This window comes from Periplaneta americana, chromosome 12 (assembly GCF_040183065.1).
Source record: "Periplaneta americana isolate PAMFEO1 chromosome 12, P.americana_PAMFEO1_priV1, whole genome shotgun sequence".
In the NCBI taxonomy this organism is placed as follows: domain Eukaryota; kingdom Metazoa; phylum Arthropoda; class Insecta; order Blattodea; family Blattidae; genus Periplaneta; species Periplaneta americana.
In genome coordinates this window covers 147,503,587-147,522,631 of record NC_091128.1, presented here as the reverse complement: position 1 = coordinate 147,522,631, position 19,045 = coordinate 147,503,587, and the positions used below count along the sequence as shown (strand labels likewise).

Below are 19,045 nucleotides of genomic sequence, written 5' to 3'. Positions count from 1 at the left end.
TGTTTTCTTCTTTCAAGTTCACTTTTTTTTTTTCTGTGTGTGCTACCTATGCTTTGTCCAATGAGGCAGTCCCATAGCTTGGAATGCTGAAAGAGTTTCTTTCTAAATAAATATTGCACACAACGCTTAACTGTACACGAGATTACGATGTATTGTATGTATACCCCATATATTATTTCACTTACTTTGGAAAGTCCCGACCTGACAACACCTGATAATGCTCTCTGGGGGTTCATCAAGGACAAAATGCGAAATCACCGCTATAACACAATGGCACAATTACGAGCAGATGTGGAAGATGAACGATTATCTCCGCAAAACATCTGCCCAGACATGGCGCAGAATTCAGCTATGGTATGAAAATTAAGGTCTTCATACAGATGTCTTGGATCGTTAAACTATCAGGTACATGTCCATATCAATCACTCAACTATATCCATCGTAATGTCGTAATAAATGGGGGATACGCACCACTTTATGACCTCTCTGTACTGTATCATAAGTTTCTCTTTTCAAAAACGGAAACTTGCTCTTTTGGATATAAGAAGTAATGGGCTGTAATAAATCATTAAGAATAATGTTCTATCTAACATTTCCATATCTTCCCACAAATTTTGTTGACATCAGTGGTGAACAAGGAGAGAATTTTTATCAAAATATTGGAAATACAGAATGCTGCCAATAGTGTCGACGTGTTTGCAGAATACTGGTGAGATACTATTAATCACAGCCAGAAATTAATAATGGAAAAGTTCTTTGTCTATTAAAAGTAAATTTATATCGTGGATAGTACAGTAAAAGTACCTAAAAACTAGGGTACGGTAATATTTGAAGAGGAATTTAATTTAAAATGAGAGTGATGAAAAAATGTCAAAATTATATCTGAATTAAAAGCAGAAAGTCCAGAAATATGCGCCATATATGAGAAAAACATTTTTAAAAGCTTTTGTCAGAATCTTCCTTCAAAAGAAGGCTGAAACTTCAATGTGATAGGTCTAGATCTAAGTGTTCAATCCCACCCTATATATACAAGAACGAGGTGGCTGGATATCAAATTATCGATATTCATTTGTTCTGCATTCAAATTATTCAAATCACAGATTCAATCACTATTAATATAACAATGATAATTTTATGATTGAATCAACAGAAAGAAGCACTGAGAATCAAGAGCAAAACTATTCATTGATTTTTATAGTTTTTCTGATGATTTATCTGCAAAATGTTATGTTTTATTTAACGACGCTTGCAACTGCAGAGGTTATATCAGCATCGCCGAATGTGCCAGAATTTTGTCCCGCAGGAGTTCTTTTACATGCCAGGAAATCTACTGACATGAGCCTGTCGCATTTAAGCACACTTAAATGCCATCGACCTGGCCTGGGATCGAACCCGCAACCTTGGGCATAGAAGGCCAGCGCTATACCAACTCGCCAACCAGGTCAACATTTATCTGTATTTATGGGCAATGGCAAACTGTCAATCCCACTGCTTTTGAATAAATAAATATAAATAAGTTTGGCCAGAATTTTCTACTATTCTAGAGCCTTTTATTGGCAATCTCAAAATTGCTTGACTCTGAGCTCTGAAAGATCTTTCTAAGAAATTCTGAAAGGTTTGAACTGAAGTATCAGCTATGAGACAGGTCAGGTTCCTCTTTGAGGACCCATGGTTTAACTTTGCACTTGGATAAATATGGTGACATAGGTACTAACAGGTCAGTGGCACCTGAAGGAACACCTAAACATCACGGAGTTTACTATGAATACATGTGGGAATGAAAGAAACTTCCTCACATATCCCATTCCAATGACTGAATTGAATGGTTAGACTTGTGTTCAAATATTCTGGGAACTATTCTTAAACTTCTGAGAATTTCCAGGGGATTAAACGAAGGAACATATCGAAGTTTATACATGTATCTGGGTTGGTTGTTTAATTCTATAAATAGGAAGAACAATTAACCTGCTTATATTGATGTTTTTAATCATTTAATGATGCTATATCAACTGCGAGGTTCTCTACTCATATCAGTAACATCAGTGGAATTGATGACGGGAAAATAAAACCAAAGATTAGTCATGACATTATCAGCCATTTGCATTGGGAAAAATCTTGGAAAATATCCAACAAAATAATCAGCCCAAATGCAGTTCAAACCCAGCCTTGGATCACGAGTTCAGCTTATTACATTAATATGATGTACCGAAGTACATATGATATTTCCATGCAAAATTTCTGTGTTATCATATGATGAAGGATGAGTGGAGTGGAGAAAGATTTTCTCGGGCACTGGGACTTGAACCCGGGTTTTCAGCTCTACGTGCTGATGCTTTATCCACTTAGTCACTCATAATGAATGCACTTCTGCACATAGTGTGTTGGACATTGTGCCACAGTCACACATCTGTTAAAGATAAATTAGCAGACATTTTTGTTTGTAAGTTGACAGCGAGCCAATATATTGTAAAAGGTAGCCAATATACTGTAACAAAATGGCCAATATACTGTAACAAAGTCAGAAAATCTAAAATTAATTCTCATTTAACACTGGTGTAACACTTTCACCGTGTTCAATGTGGTGAGAGATCTTTGGACTCTAGACACTGAGTCCTATATTGTCACTCTGCCTCCAAAATCAGGTATGTGTTTTTAAAAAGATCTTTCAGGAGAAAGAAAAAAGCGTTATCATTTTTAATTCTCTTGATTTTCAAAGCTACATTCAGTATAATTTCAACCATTACAAGAAAAATGACGAAATAATACCGAAAGTAGCTTTGAAAATAAAGTGACGATGCTTTTTTTCTTTCTCCTGCAAAATCTTTTTAGAAGCACAGAAAATTCTGGAGGCGCAGTGACGACATACAGAAATATACAGTACATGACTTCATGCATTGACAATCATCAGGGAAGGTAAGGAAAATGAAGTCATCTGTTGGATCCATTACTAAGGGCTTCAGGAGAATAGCTTTTGTTAACAAATCAAACAAACTGATTCCCATTTCCTTGATTTCCCTGATATGGAACCAATACACAATATTACCTAATATGTGAGACTGAAAATTAAGGAACTGTTTATTTACTATTATCAATGTTGCAAACATTAAACTTGGTTACATTTTTAAATGCAATACGAGAAAGGTGATGAAATAAGATTACATTTTAAATAGGAATACATATTCCATTTTGAATCTTGCATACACTACTTTTAACACTTGAATATAATTAATTGATTAACTAGCGGACTTACTCGTGTTAATTATGTAAGTTTGTGCTGCTTACAGCTGTTTTAGTGCTTCACGCACCATCCTCAGAGCCTACTAGATCACGGCACCATCTCGAACTTCTCTGCCTGTTATATGGGTGTGTTTGATTGTTGAATGGTGTTGAAGAGTGGAGTCAAATAGTGTGTGTGTACTGAAATTGATCTGTGTGTTGAGAATTTGATCGGGGTGTGTTTTAGTGTGTTTGTATATTTCGTATTGTTCTAGTGTGTTGAGCTTTTGGTTCTTGGGTTGTATGTGTAGGATTTCCATGTCCGCATTTATGTTATTGTATGTATGGTTAGCATTGGTTATGTGATCAAATTCTCAACACACAGATCAATTTCAGTACACACACACTATTTGACTCCACTCTTCAACACCTTTCAACAATCAAATACACCCACATAACAGGCAGAGAAGTTCGAGATGACGCCGAGATCTAGTAGGCTCTGAGGATGGTGCATGAAGCACTGAAACAGCTGTAAGCCGCACAAACTTACATAATTAACACGAGTAAGTCCACTAGTTAATCAATTAAGGAATACATATACTTCAATAGTAGATATATCTCAATTGTATATTCAATTTACAAACTTAAATTATTTGGTGCATTATTTCATACGATATGGAAGACTGTTTGTACGTTAGAATATAGTAAAGACTTGTTTAGTTTAAGTCTCTTACAAATCTTGTCCACACTAAAAGTGAAAAGTACTTTAATTTCAAAGGAAGTTGTGTTACACGAACTTCTGCAATATCAAATTCATGATTTCGTGAAAAATAAATATCACCTTCTTTTCAAAACTCCCAGTTGTGTTTATCCAGCAGAAATTAAAGCTTTTTTTTTTTTTTTTTTTTAACAATTTAAGGTCGCATAACTGCTGTTTTTTTTTTTTGCGACTGCAATAAATTAAAGCTTTCTATAGGAAGACTGCTTTTAAATTAATGTGACATTTTGTACTCTTAAGAAGTCTACTGAAGGAAGTAAAATTTGAAATAATGAGATGAATGAAACACAAACGTCCACATAGATGACATATACTTATTACTTAAGCAACATTACTGAGTTTTTATAAATAATTTTCTACACCACAAATGCTTAAAAAAGATCTTCAAATCTATTCAGCCTATAGAAGGAATAATGAATATACTTGTATTGTATTACTGTCAAACATTTCTCAAAATTTTGCATGGTCACTTAGCAGCGATTTCTTCTATAAAACTACTCACATTTAAAAATATCTGGCCAATCTAATATTATTCCTTAGACTTTATCTTAATTAACATAAATATTTTATTTTTATTACTTTAATAAGTTCATGAATTTGAAAAATTAAATTATATGGAAACATAATGCAGTATTTCAAAATGGGAGTATAAACGAAAAGCTATCCTTTGTAGGAAATCTGGCCTTGTTTAGTTTTAGAGTAGACATTTAAATGTAACTTTATCCACATTCGTTTGTAAAAATGAGTTGATTTTTTCTGTTACAAATGTCAATCACAATTATATGCAATTCCATATATTTGGTGTTCCATTGGCAATTGGCTCTAGACTAGAAATTTCAGTTTGCAAGGTTACTGACCAGCACTCATGTGACGGTAGGGAAACACAGTTGCAAGCGCATTACCTTTCACTAATATAACTGTTTTGTGTACAAATATATACAGTATGTTACCGTAAATGTACGAAGACCGGTAAATGTTAGAATTTACCAGTATAACCTAACATTTGCCGTTATAGTGCGGTAAAACCCCCAAATATCTTATTAAATTCATACATTTGAACTTTTACCAAGAAATGTTGGTAAATATCAGGATTTACTGATGCAAGCTGGTAAAAACTAGATCGAAGAATCCTGCCTCCGTTGTGCACGTTCAGACATATTTTTGCAGGATTGATAAAGTGAAGTGGTTCCGAGAGGCTGCCAAAGAAGGTCTTGAAATGCAAGCGAATAAAATGAACGCAGCCACTTGTAACATAATTCCAAAACTATCAGTCGAACAGAATTTGAGAATCGAAGTACCGGATGTAGACCGGGCAAAAATTAACGCAAAATCAATAATAGCAGTGGTCATAAATATTCAAGATGATGAGTTTTATCAACTTGGTACCAAAGCTGACAAACTGAAGTCATTGTACACTAGGAACCAATTTACATTGTGCAAAGAAAATTTTATCAGTACCGGTATCGAAGAAATATAAAAAGAAGAAATTACTGTACGGGAAGTGGTTGGCAAACTATCTTTCGTTAGAGGACAAGGGTTCAAAAAGTGTAATTGTTAAAAAAAATGTTCAACAAAAACTATTTAATCATATTCCATTTTGTGTAATTCTAAATGTCATAACAGCCAACCTTGTAACAAGAATTAACATACATAATGTTTGTTTTACTTTATTTGTGGACCTGGACTAATTTTTGTATGGAATACTATAACAGACATTTGTTAAAACTACAATATTTTTCACTATTTTTAATATGAAATATTGTTTATTATACTCATATTGGAATGTAGGCCTAAGAATATTTGAATAACTTCAATTTAAAATAAATACAAATTATTTCAGTCATTGCTGAGGTGATTTTTATTTACGTGTTTAAATAGATCCTAAAACAACAATAAAAAGAAGAATTGGAAATAGATATGTAGAAGTGCGAAGAACGGCAAAACTTAATAAAGATTTTTTTATTAAATTAATACGAGTTTACCACAATTGGTCGGTAAATCCTGAGATTTACCAACATCTCTTGGTAAAAGTAAAAACTGTATACATCTAATAAGATATTTCGGGGTTTTATGCATTATAACAGTAAATGTTAGATTATACCGGTAAATTCTAAGATTTACTGGTCTTCGTACATTTACAGTAACATATACACTTCTCCCTAACAAATGGAGCTTCCCTTGACTTTCTGATATCATGTGCTATCCATCAGTGTGTTTGCGTCAGTATTGTGGCGATGTAAGGTACCCATTAGAATGGATATTTAAATTTGATATATACACGTAAACGAAATAATTTCTGAAATGTCAGATTATATTCATAAGAAGGTTCTCTAGAATGCTGTGCATTAACGTAACTCAGATATTAGTGGGAAAAAGTTGGAAAAGATGTTCTTTTAACAAGACTAAAAGAATAAAAAAAATCTTTAACAGAAGAAACACTTGATTACATTGCTGCAGAATGGTGAAACACATTTAGGGCTTGAAGAACACTGAGATATTCTTATATGTACTTGTCAAGATCACACATTGTTCAAAGTTTATATGGATACTGACCCAAAACCAGGACTATAAATAGTGACATTGTAAAATGGTGAATAAAATACATAAAATTCGGTAAATAAAAGTACTGTGATTAGTGAAAAAGTCGGTATTTAAACATGTAAATTGTGAAAAAAATTTTGAATTTAAACATGGAAATCACTTTTAAAAATTGGTTAACAAAACACTCATTCCCCTACATTATTCTTCAGTCTTTGTTGCGTACTCTTGCTGAAAATGTGGTAAATATTTTTCACACATTTCTTCTTATTGTGTTAATGTGTAACAAACTTAAGCATTGTGCATGTGCGACACACAGATTTTCATTTTTCACAGTTGAGCAGCCATGCTTCCCATAAAATATAAAAGACAAGTCCATTTTCGTATTTATTTTGAAAGTTTCATTGCCGAAAATGTTGTTGTTGTTGTCTAGTGCCTTGCATTTGGCAATGAAGCCATTAGCAGTCGTGCTTTCCAATACTTTTGAACTGTAGTTTCTTCTGATCTTAATGCTTCACAGGTCTTCAAGTGGTCTTCATTCATTTCTGCTGGATCGTTACACAGGACACATATGGGTGAAGCTGAGATACCTATTCTGTAGAGATGACTTGCTAGACAGTCATGATTTGTCCATAGTCTGAAGGCTGAAACTGCTGTTTTCCTTGGTCTCTGGGAGATTATATCTGGGTTGGAAAGTAGTGTAATCCATTTTTTGTCTTTAGCAGTTGATTCTATTTCTTGTAGGTATGAATGAGAAAATTTTGTAGTTATCAGGCTCATTGGCGAAAATAAAATAATGAAATTTCGTGACCAATGAATGTACGATTCAACAATATCAGCGTTTAATGCAAAAAAAAAAATTGCCAGAGTCGCAAGAAAGGGAAAAACGATTCGTGACAAATCACGTCTACAGAACAAGTCTCATTTATACCTATAGAAATTTTAACTCTCTGACTCAATTAGCAGAAATTCGTGAAAAATCATCCACGACAATTGTGTGCCTCTGACTATAAACAACTACAATGTAACCTATACACTGAACATATTGCACACTATCATCACTGTGACGAAATTCACGCAACAAAACTGTTTTTACGGAGGTACTTATTGTATGAGCAGACACCTCTTAAGTGATCTACTGAAGGGTATTCTGACAAGCTGTCACTTTGTTCTCTTGACAACTCACTGCAATTTTTGCACACCATTTAATGCAGTGAATATAAATAGAACTACTTATTCTAATAAGTTAATTTTGTAGTTATATATAATTCGAAAGAAGTGTTTAGAAAGAGAAAGCTCAATGACGGAATAACTATTGACAAGAAGAAGCTCTCTAATATACAGTTTGCAGACGACATTGTACTCCTAGCCACGTCAGCCAAAAAACTGGAAGCAATGATAGTGGAGCTACAGAACCTCAGCACGGAAGTAGGACTACAACTAAACCCACAGAAAACAAAAGTTATGACTAACAACTCCAAAATACCAATAACAATAGGAAGCAGACACTAGACTACGTGACTGAATACATCTACCTGGGCCAACTAATGTCCTTTCACAACAGACGATAGAACGAGATTCAAAGAAGAATCGGAAATGCATGGAAGAGATTTTGGAGCCTCAATTTCATTCTGACACACAAGACATACAGTTTAAAATTAAGAAGCGGAGTCATGAACAGCTGCATCCTTCCAGTTCTCCTATACGGAGCACAGACATGGTCTCTGACGGAAAGAGAGCGGGACATGCTGAGAAAGTGCCAACGAAAAATGCTGAACATTACACTCAGACATAGACTACGTAACGAAGACATAAGAAGACAAACACACCTCAAAGACGCAGCAAAGACGGCCAACAAGCTGAAGAAGAAATAGGCAGGACACGTGATGCGACTCAACGCGAACCAGTGGACACGCATACTTATGACATGGAACCCAAGGATTGGCAAATGGAATGCTGGAAGACAGAAGACAAGATGGGCAGACGAACTTAGAGCAAGATTCGGACATTTATGGTCAAGAACAGTGAAAGACCGACAACAATGGAAACTAATCACAAAGTGACTTGCAACCTAAACAGTGACTAGTGAACAGGGGACCCTTCAGATATGACATTACAAAAAGTGACCATCATTCCTCGAGTGGCTAACCGGGAACTGTTTGACAAGCCACTCTGCGTAGTCAGGAGGCCCTTGTCCTTCACGGGATTTCGTGGCTAATTCTAAATTCGAAAATATGGTGCAAAAGACATAAAAACACCACTACATATTATGTACTGAATAAACAATAAACTAATGCTTATTTTCACATTTTGTCACAAAATGACAACAAAGTTCTCCCACATACCCACTCTGTTGTACACGTGATATGCTCAACACGCACATATCCTTAGACTATACTTCAATGAAATAACAGACGAAGAAAAATTCCTCGAATATTTTCAATAAGACAATGATCCTATACACTGCTGGCTTTAATTTGTGCCACTAAGATTTTCACCTACTACACGTGATTTGTTATGAGCATATGTCTAAGAATTTATTTAAAAGTGTGAGGCATGCATTCCACAAGATGGCAGATATTTCAAACCGTACTTATGGCAAGTATAGATTTTAGTTAAATTGCTCTACATGACTAGATTCATTCAATAACCCATTTTATTATTGAAAACTGATTTCTCACTTGCCAGCATCACTAATGATTCATTTCCGACAGTAACTCAGATAATTGTCAATGGGGGGAGGGGAGTAGGGTAGATCGCCTTCAAGTGGTGCCTCCCTGGATAACGTTACATGATTTACAACACAAGACTAAGACCGAACAGTCCAGAGATGTCTAAAAACATAAAACGCTTTATTGGACTGATAGGCAACAAGTGGGCTCATCCTCCAATGCAAGCTACTAGAAGAAGAACAAAGTCAATGGAACAACCTATACTTCTCCATAATATGTAAAATATGAAGAATAAAAGTCACAATTGTATCTCAAAGAAGCAGCCAGTATTGTTGATCATCATTTATGAATATAAGAAGAGTGTCATCCAAATGGGATATTATAATCAAACATTAAATTTATGCAACTAATAATAGCCAATATTTTAACTGAAGTTAAGTCACACTACCTGTGGCCTACTTATTACATTCACTAACATCCTATAATTAACTAAAGCTACACAACAACTGCAGTTGGAAAAAAAAGTGAACTGACTTAAACGTTCTCTTTCAGCATTTTGTTAGATGGAGTAAGAAGTACTACCAATTTTTGAGCTGATTTCATTGTAACAGGAAGTCTGTTTTCTTCAAAGCAATCACTCTACACCAGTACATGTATAACTTTCCCATTAACCCTACTTTTAAAAATTATTAGCTCAGAAACTTTTTTGCAGATCTTTGAGTTATAGGGTTTAATTTAATTTTTTTTACAAGAAGATTAGAGCTTATTTCAAAGAGTAAAGTGTGTTTCTTAAGATGAGATATTTCTAATAAATCATGGCCATTTTCAAGTAAACATTTTGACATTCTATTTATATAATCTGAATAGTAAATAGCAAATGTAAACAAAATCCTTTCAATAGATTAATAAAGATATTGTACATACACATATAAAAGGTAAAGTCAATCCCATTATGGGCCAAATTGGCCCAACATGCTCGCCATCCTTTACTCCTAAGGAAATGCTCTTATTACGCATTTCTGTTAGTGGCAGAGTAAACCCCAGGGCCATAGAGCAGGTAGAAGGATTAGATCAATGAAGAAAAGGCACGACTCCATCAGGAATTGAACCTGCAACTTTCCAGCTTTGCAGCATTGTGCCTTAATAGCGGTATACCTTATTTTATTTCAAGGAGTGCAGTTCCGTAGCTCCATTGAACACCCACTTACAGATTTATGACTTCCTACACAAACAACTCTGACAATTCCACCCTGTCCCCTCGTCCCAAAATTGCACAGTTGCCATAATCCTGGTGACCCTGAAATGAGACTGACGGGATTCTTGGAATTCGGAAAAGATGCAGCAACTCTGCCTCCACGTGGATTTGACGAGAGCCTGTCAATTCTTCTGAACAAGGGTTGTGATTGGTTACTGACAGGAGAAGACCAGTTTTCCGTCACCGTAAGGAAGATATTTATTTATGACAACCAATTAGTAGGGGGCAGTAGGTCTGTCGGCAAAGTCCTTTCTATGAAACTGCACTCCATGAAAAAAAATAAAGTATACTGTAGTCACACATACGACATTTCAAAACCCATTATTTTGGTGATACAGTATTTTCTTTGCCTTCATTGTAAGGAGAAAATAAATAAATAATGTCATTTATATATTAATAATAAAACCAGCAAACTGTTTCATTGCCAACTAGCTGAGCATCGGAAAGCAACCTTAAATAAAACAAAATCACTATTTTGCATAAATTTGTGTTTGATAAATTATAGGTTGTCATCATCTTATTTATCGGATTACTGTATAGTTGAAAGAAGCTAACCCTCTTCGGGTTCTCTTTCTGTTGCCCCTCCTTCACCCTACTCTACACCCAGTCATTTGGTGAAGGCGATAATACAAAACATACAAAATAAGGAATCAAGAATCTTTAAGTGTAGTACATCATATGGCACACAAGTAAAATTCACTAAAAATATATAATTATTTTATAGAAATTTAAATTAAATTATGTACTTTTTGTTGTAGGAACACCTGGTGAGCTACAATTACAATAACATACTTTTTGTTATAAGGTTACAAGTATTTACTATAGTCTCGTCGCTCTTATTTCCGGCAGCCAATCACGTTGTAGGTTGGCTACATTTAAACATGTGCGTCTTGTGATTCGCTGAGGATGACGTCATTAATTTCCTAAGGCTCGATAAATACTTAATATAATCGCCCGCCATTTTGGCTCTTTCGTTGGCATTCGCAGAAAACACACAAGGACGTTATTTGCCGCTCAATTATTTGCAGAATTACAGTGCATTTCATTATCATAGGAGCTACGACATTATAATGTTTAACGGTGTGGCAAATAGATTCCTCATCTGGTAGCTCGGGAACGAAAGAACAAAAATGGCGAACGTTACTACCTACCTAGACTTTATAGAGCCTTCACTTCCTAAGACGTAAGCAAAGAGGAGGAGTCACGCCGGGAATAACAGCGTCGCTACTATAGATCAATTTATGGCAATTACATTACTTATTGCTGTCTAATTGACTAACCTCATATTGATTTGTTCAGAGTAACACTTTCACTTAAAGAATTTGTCTAATGGAGGAATATTTTCGTAGACGATAATTTTATTATCAAAAATATTTTGGCAAGATATGGTGTATGTCCTTTTATTTGGCACTATTTTTTTATATTATACAACAGAAAATCGTTAGAACTAATTTTAGTGCACTACAATTTTGTGTAATTTTTGTTTATAAGTTTCAAATATGTTACCATCTTTCAATAAAATTTTGACATTACATGTTTAGACTTTTGGAATGAATTGAAATACTACCGAATATAGTCTGCCCAATGATGTAGCAAAATCGTTAGCAAATGTTAAAAACCACTCTTCTATACGAAAGATACACCACCATAGTGGCTTAATGCTCGCGCATTCAGCTTATTAGTCAGGGAGAGCCCGGGTTCAAATCCCGGTCGATCCACCCTGAATTTATAACTTGTGTTGGGCAAGTCTGTGGTCCAGGCAACACAGAAGTTTTCTCTGGGTACTCCAGTTCCCTGTAACATTCCAACAAGTCTTCATTATCATGATTCATTACAAGTGTAATGTAGATCCAGCACTTGTAGTGTATTGGAATGTCTCTGACAAACTAAGTAGTCTACACTTCTTGACACTAGTGACATCTGTGAGCCATACTCTGGAGTCGAAGTGTATACAGTGTCCCGACATATCTGTGGAATTTGTATCTGCGGTTAATAGCAGTTAACCTTGACGACTTTTTTTTACGTATTTTAGTACCTAGTGTCTTAATCTGAAGATTTTATAGAGAATTTAGATGGCGAGCGCATGAGTTCACAAGTGTAATAATGTAAAAAGTAATTATTATTATTATTATTATTATTATTATTATTATTATTATTACTACAGTATTTATAATTTGTCAAATTATATCAAAAGTATGTATGATATCGAAAAAAGACATATTTATACTGTATATATGTATGTATTTAATCCATCGCTTCGATGCCAGAACATGGTACTCCTGACGGAGGTTTCAGCACCTACAAGGAATTTAGTTACACTTATTTGCCGACAGGGGCAGGGGGACATGTGGTAAGCTCATTGCCTCAAACACTATCTGAAGTTAAGGGTCCTGCCACTGGAAATAAAAAAAAAATGAAAGACGTTGGGTATTTGGTATTTTCTTGAAAATCTAAAAATCTTTTCACTTAGCATAACGATATTCTCTCTCTACTTCTGTCTTACTGATATCAATTGGGAAGTTCATTTTATAAAGTTTTCAGAAAAATGTTACATTACATAACGTCATAAATTAAGTAAGTCTAAAAGAAAAGATCATTAAAATAACTATCTGCATCTCATAGCATTTTATATATATATATACATAATCTAATTATCAATAACCAAATGGCTGCTATAATGAGATGACACATACAATTTTATTCTTTTCAAGAGAGGGGAGATGGCAATCTATTTGTTACCACATATTCACATATGTTTAGAAATTTAGAAAAGTGTATATTTTTACGAAATAAAGTCTGTTTAATTTCAGATTACTAATTTAATGGCAATGCAGTAAAAAAAAAAGTTTATTTTAAAATGTTGTGAACATGATTTTACTTCACTTCAGATCACATTTAATTTAATCCAAGAGAAATTACTTGCTAAATAACTTCTGTACATTATATACCATTTGCTTATTTAATCAATTCTTAATTGATGCTATTTTGAGACTGTATATGCAGTTCCTTTTGAAAGAGAGATGAGAATGCTGTTAGTATCACATATTCGAAGACAACAAAATATAGTGAAGTGAAATAACGAAACTTCTGCCTCTATGAGGGACTTCTGTTTAAGATTCATTCATTCATAACGTTCTGTCCAAGGGCAGGTCTTTCACTGCAAACCCAGCATTCTCCATTCTTTCCTATTTTCTGCCTTCCTCTTTGTCTCTGGATATGATCCATATATATCTTAATGTCGTCTATTATTTGGTATCGTCTTCTGCCCCGAATTATTCTCCCCCGTTCACCATTCCTTCCAGTGCATCCTTCAGTAGGCAGTTTCTCCTTAGCCAGTGACCCAACCAATTCCTTTTCTTTTCAGCATCATTTTCTTCACCCACCCCATTCTTTCCAACACAGCTTCGTTTCTTATTCTGTCTGTCCATTTCACATGCTCCATTCTTCTCCATATCCACATTTCAAATACTTCTCTTCACTTCGTCATAATGTTCATGTTTCTGCCCCATACAAAGCACTTCACTAGTCTCTTCTGTAGTTCTTTTTCTAGAGGACCACAGAAGATGCTCCTTTTTTTCTATCTTTGCCACTGCTATCCTCCTTTTTAACTTCCTGGCTGCAGCTCATGTTACTGCTTATAGTACACCCCAAGTATTTGAGCTGTCCACTTGCTCTACTGCCTCTTTAGAATTCTCAAGTTTACCTTCCTTACTTTTCTTCCTATGATCATTGTCTTCGTCTTGGGATTTATCTTCATTCCATATTGCTCACAGCTGTCATTTAGCTCCAGTAGCATATCCATTAGCATCATCTCCTCCTCTGTTAACAACGCCATATCATCAGCAAATCTTACGCAGTTTATTCTTCTTCCTCCTACTATCACTCCTCCCATGTTCTGAAAACAGTTCTTCACTAAATCCTCCAAGTAGATGCTGAACAGGGTAGGTGATAAATAGCATTCTTGATGTACTCCTCTCCCTATTTCGCTTCCTTCTGACATTTCTTCTCCTATCCTGACAGACTCTTTCATATAGAAGTTACTGAACAGTCTCCTCTCTTTCAAATCCACACCAATTTTCTTTAGGATCCCAATAAGTTTTTTTCCAATCCACTTTGTCAAATGCCTTTAAGATTATTATCTTTTTATGTGTAATGACAAAAAATGCATCTTTTCTGAGATGTTCATACATTAATTTTCCATATATGGGCTTCTCTATGGCAATTACATCATATTTTTAAGATGAAAGTGTGATCATAAATAACAAGTGAAGAAAAACAATTGAAAGAGATAATATTCTCTTATAAAGACATAGGAAAACTATATTAAAAAATCTTCAAAGACCAAATCCTACACCTTCTGAATTTGAAATATTCTATGTCTTATGACATTCTGTTCAGTCTGAAATGTCCAGACATCTCTTAACACCAACTCAGTTCTGAGATTTTTGTAACAATCTGTTTTAGTTCAATTTATTGTTTCATTAGTTTATTAAAATTATGCGACCAAAATTGAAAGCAAATAGAAATAGTGTGAGTTATTTGATGGTCTAACAGCCAGCAAGACAAAGATCGTATTTTTCTTTACAAATGCAGGAAAATATGTCAAAATGTGGAAATAATATTTTTGCAGCAAGAATATGTCCTCTCTATACTTCGTATAATAAGGAAGGGAAAGACGTTAAATAAATATTTTAGGTAGCCATATTACTATGTAAACGAGTTTCATAAGTACACTAATTATGAAATGCATAAATATTTACAATTATTTCCACTGTAACACTGTAGTGTGATGATAGCCTTTCATTTTCGACAAGAGTAACAAAAAATAAGGATGACATTATGTCCAAATTAATAAACTGTACTCTATGTACACCAATGAACATGAAACACATTATAGTCACCCACTATGTATAACACTTAAAAAAACATTGCCTATTGTATACTGAACCAATATCAAAGAGTGGTTGGCATTTCTTGACTCGCGAGTCTATCCCTTAATACACAAGCAGGACAGAGGAGTAAGGCATGATCTCCCTTCCCTTCGCCATCATTTGTTCATTCAACATTAAGCAGTTTCCCCCTTCTTCCTTCTCCTTTGCTGTGTATTGCCGGCTGCATTTTATATGACATAATTTTTGCCGACCACTGCCGAAGATTTAACAGAGGCAAATTTGTGTAATCTTTACTCAGCTACTGTTTAAAAAAATGTTTCTTTACTGCCCTGTAAAATGACAATGTGTCTGATCTACATATTTGAGATATATTTTAAAAGTGTTTGAACTGAAATTAACGGTACATATGTAAGCACAATGTGTCGAAGGTCATAACTATTTACTTTAAAAAATTCTAATACCAAAAAACTGAAGAGAATGTCCGTAGCTAAATTTCATCTTTACCACTCTTTCTTTTACATAAAATCTCTCCAATGTATAACACACTTGATGTTAGTAAGTTCATCAACCAGAAATTATGGGGGGTTAATGACATAACAGGGCAATAAAGCCAAACAAATGCAGTTACTCATTTCTTAGACTGAAATCAAACGTATTTGTTCACTTTCATACATAAAAATTACTGGTCCTGATACAGGATAACATTTACTTCCTATTGAAAAGGTACATACTAATACTAATTATTAATCGTATTAGAAGTGATCAATTCAAATTCTAACTTCGGGAAAAGTGTATATGATTTTAACATTAATGCTATATATACTTCAAGATGTACATTACAAATAAATGGAAAAGACAAGGGCAAATAAAGTAATCTTCATCTTACGATGTTGGTGACATATAAACGTCCGTTGATGTGACATATTAATGAATTTAAATACTATTATAGTCGCAATCATGCCATGGTATGAAAGAAAAATTTCACAACCTCGAGCGGGATTCGAACCTGTGACTTCCTGTACTCCGGTCAGGCGCTCTACCACTGAGCTATCGAGATCGTCTCACGCCAAAGGCTTGGAATTATCCTTTCATACTGGCGACTCTGTTATAGAGTACTGTCCATAGCGTCTGATCTAGTCAGCACTTCTTATAGTGGGAAGAAACTTTACAAATGTAATCTTCATCTTACGATGTTGGTGACGTATAAACGTCCGTTGATGTGACATATTACCGGTAATGAATTTAAATACTATTATAGTCACAATCATCATACGTCACCAACATCGTATGACGAAGATTGCATTTGTAAAGTTTCTTCCCACCATAAGAAGTGCTGACTAGATCAGACGCTATGGACAGTACTCTATAACAGAGTCGCCAGTATGAAAGGATAATTCCAAGCCTTTGGCGTGAGACGATCTCGATAGCTCAGTGGTAGAGCGCCTGACCGGAGTACAGGAAGTCACAGGTTCGTATCCCGCTCGAGGTTGTGAAATTTTTCTTTCACACCATGGCATGATTGTGACTATAATAGTATTTAAATTCGCAAATAAAGGTTTACTCATGCTGAATAGCACAAAAATTGAAATTAAAAAACGACCCACATTAGGAAACAATTATAGAAATTTCTCTGGATAATCATGTAAGAACCGAAAACATAGAAATTCTTTAGATTAAAAACTTTACATATAGTATAGACCATTAGCAGCGAGACTTCACGACATAAATATATTACATTCAGAAAATATTTGTAGTATTTCCTAAATGAAATATACTTACGTCACTACTTCTTGTTTGCTACAGATCCATACTGTATCATCCAATATTTTAATTCATAATATATGCATATACAACTAAGACTGACCACATAATTAACAGTGCAAATGCAACTAGCTATAAATGCACTCTACAGGTGGGCAAAGTAGCCCATTAAAGGAAGTCATTAAACCAATATACTTGCAGAAGAGAGACGACACTACAGCTGAAGACCACAAAGTCTATATTTCATCTTTCACGTATTTACTTACTAATAGATCAACAAGACAGACGCTTCCTGGATCTAATATTCAAAATATAATTCACAATACACACATTTCTAATGCAAGCTAACCGTTAACAAGTTGCTGCTGTCAAACAATTACAGTGTAATATAGTGAATTTGTGAATCTTACAGAGGGTAATGTTGATACATGGAATCGTGTTATGCATCCTTATTAATAACTACTTTGTGGCTTAAAGCTGTATGTCAGTTTTTCTTCCTGTTTGTTATACGTATGTTTAAATGCATATTTATATCTGAAATGTTTCAACAACAATACATTTCATATCTGAATGGCAAATATACCAAATACTTGTCACAAATATTTGCAATCCATATTGATATTTCGAAACAAACTATGGATATTTATCAGAAAAATATTAATTTCTTTGATTTGGTAAAACAGTTTTAAATTCTCTTTGGACAACCTTTAACAGTTGTACAGGAAAACAGGACATCACAATTCGTTCTACCTATAATATACTTTTTACACAAATATTCTCACTACAAATTCATTATCTTTCACTTCATCACACAAAAACAGAGGTTTGTTCATGACAATTATTATTTAAAAAAAGAACACGTAACAGACTGGTTGATAAAAAAAATCTAGGATTTTATTTATAAAAACAGTTGCCTTTTGCCTCAACTTGTGCACCGAAACTCACATTATACACTGCTCTTATGCCACTTTCAAGTACTCCCACGATGAACAATCAGGGCAAGCCTGTTGTTTAGTATGTGCTGCTGTGCAATTAAAAAAATTCATTATGTAACAATAACGACTGGGATTATAATGTATTCTTAACTAATATTTTTGGGACAATTCAGAAAATTTGCACGGCTCAGAAATGTAATTTGAGATAATTTCTCACTGGCCCTAGTTCTACATTTGAAATAACATAACTACCAACATACTAGGACAATTTACCAGCAGAACGTTTTCTACTGGCAATCTACTATGAATTAAGGTTCTTAACTACAAACGGCAAGACTAAAATGGCCTTGCTACCTTGGCCAAAATGCACCTAATTGTATAGTATATTTTACTCAATACATTCATAAAAGAATTCATCAAAATATTGTAAAAGAAATTTGTTACGTAGGAAAAGCTTTAAATAAGAACTAGTCACATTTTCTATAATAACGTCGAATATTATAAGAAATATAATTACAATATGTGCATCTAACACCCTGTAAAACTGCAGTATACAAAACAAACAATCAGGCCCCCAAAACATACTTTTGGTATGAGCATGTTATCGCATCAGCACAAACAGCTGTTCCTATGACACTTTGCGCAGCACCTAGTTATCATTCTTGCTCTAAAATGGTCTTTACATTGCTATATTCTGTCGTAATCTTACTGGGGAATTAAACAACGATGTAAAACAGAACAAATAAAAAAACGAAGTTTTGCGACGGTTTTTAACTCTTCATTCATGATAAAAGAACTGACGGATATTAGAGCCTAGTGGCAGAAGCCTGATGTTACAATGACGTGTCAGGAGAATTTTCTTGATGTGAATTGAGAGAGTGTTGTAGCGCCATTGGTGTTAGCCATTCTCTGGGGAGGCAGCGCTGGAGGAATGGAACACATGAGCTGAAATATGCTAGCCGGTTAACCCACGATGGAATTTCTTGACCACACAGTAT

The 19,045-nt window shown here is 34.5% G+C and overlaps 1 protein-coding gene across 2 annotated transcripts in view; it reads right to left on the bottom strand.

Annotated features, from left to right (window-relative positions):
* The window catches only part of LOC138710967 (deubiquitinase DESI2), a 57,428-nt gene that overhangs the window by 17,142 nt on the left and 21,241 nt on the right, over window positions 1-19,045 (bottom strand). For both annotated transcript variants that reach the window (XM_069842206.1, XM_069842205.1), the window contains exon 7: window positions 1-19,045. This exon is cut by the window's left edge and continues 17,142 nt beyond it. In XM_069842206.1, the coding sequence (XP_069698307.1) occupies window positions 18,881-19,045 (165 nt within the window). In that variant the 3' untranslated portion in view covers window positions 1-18,880.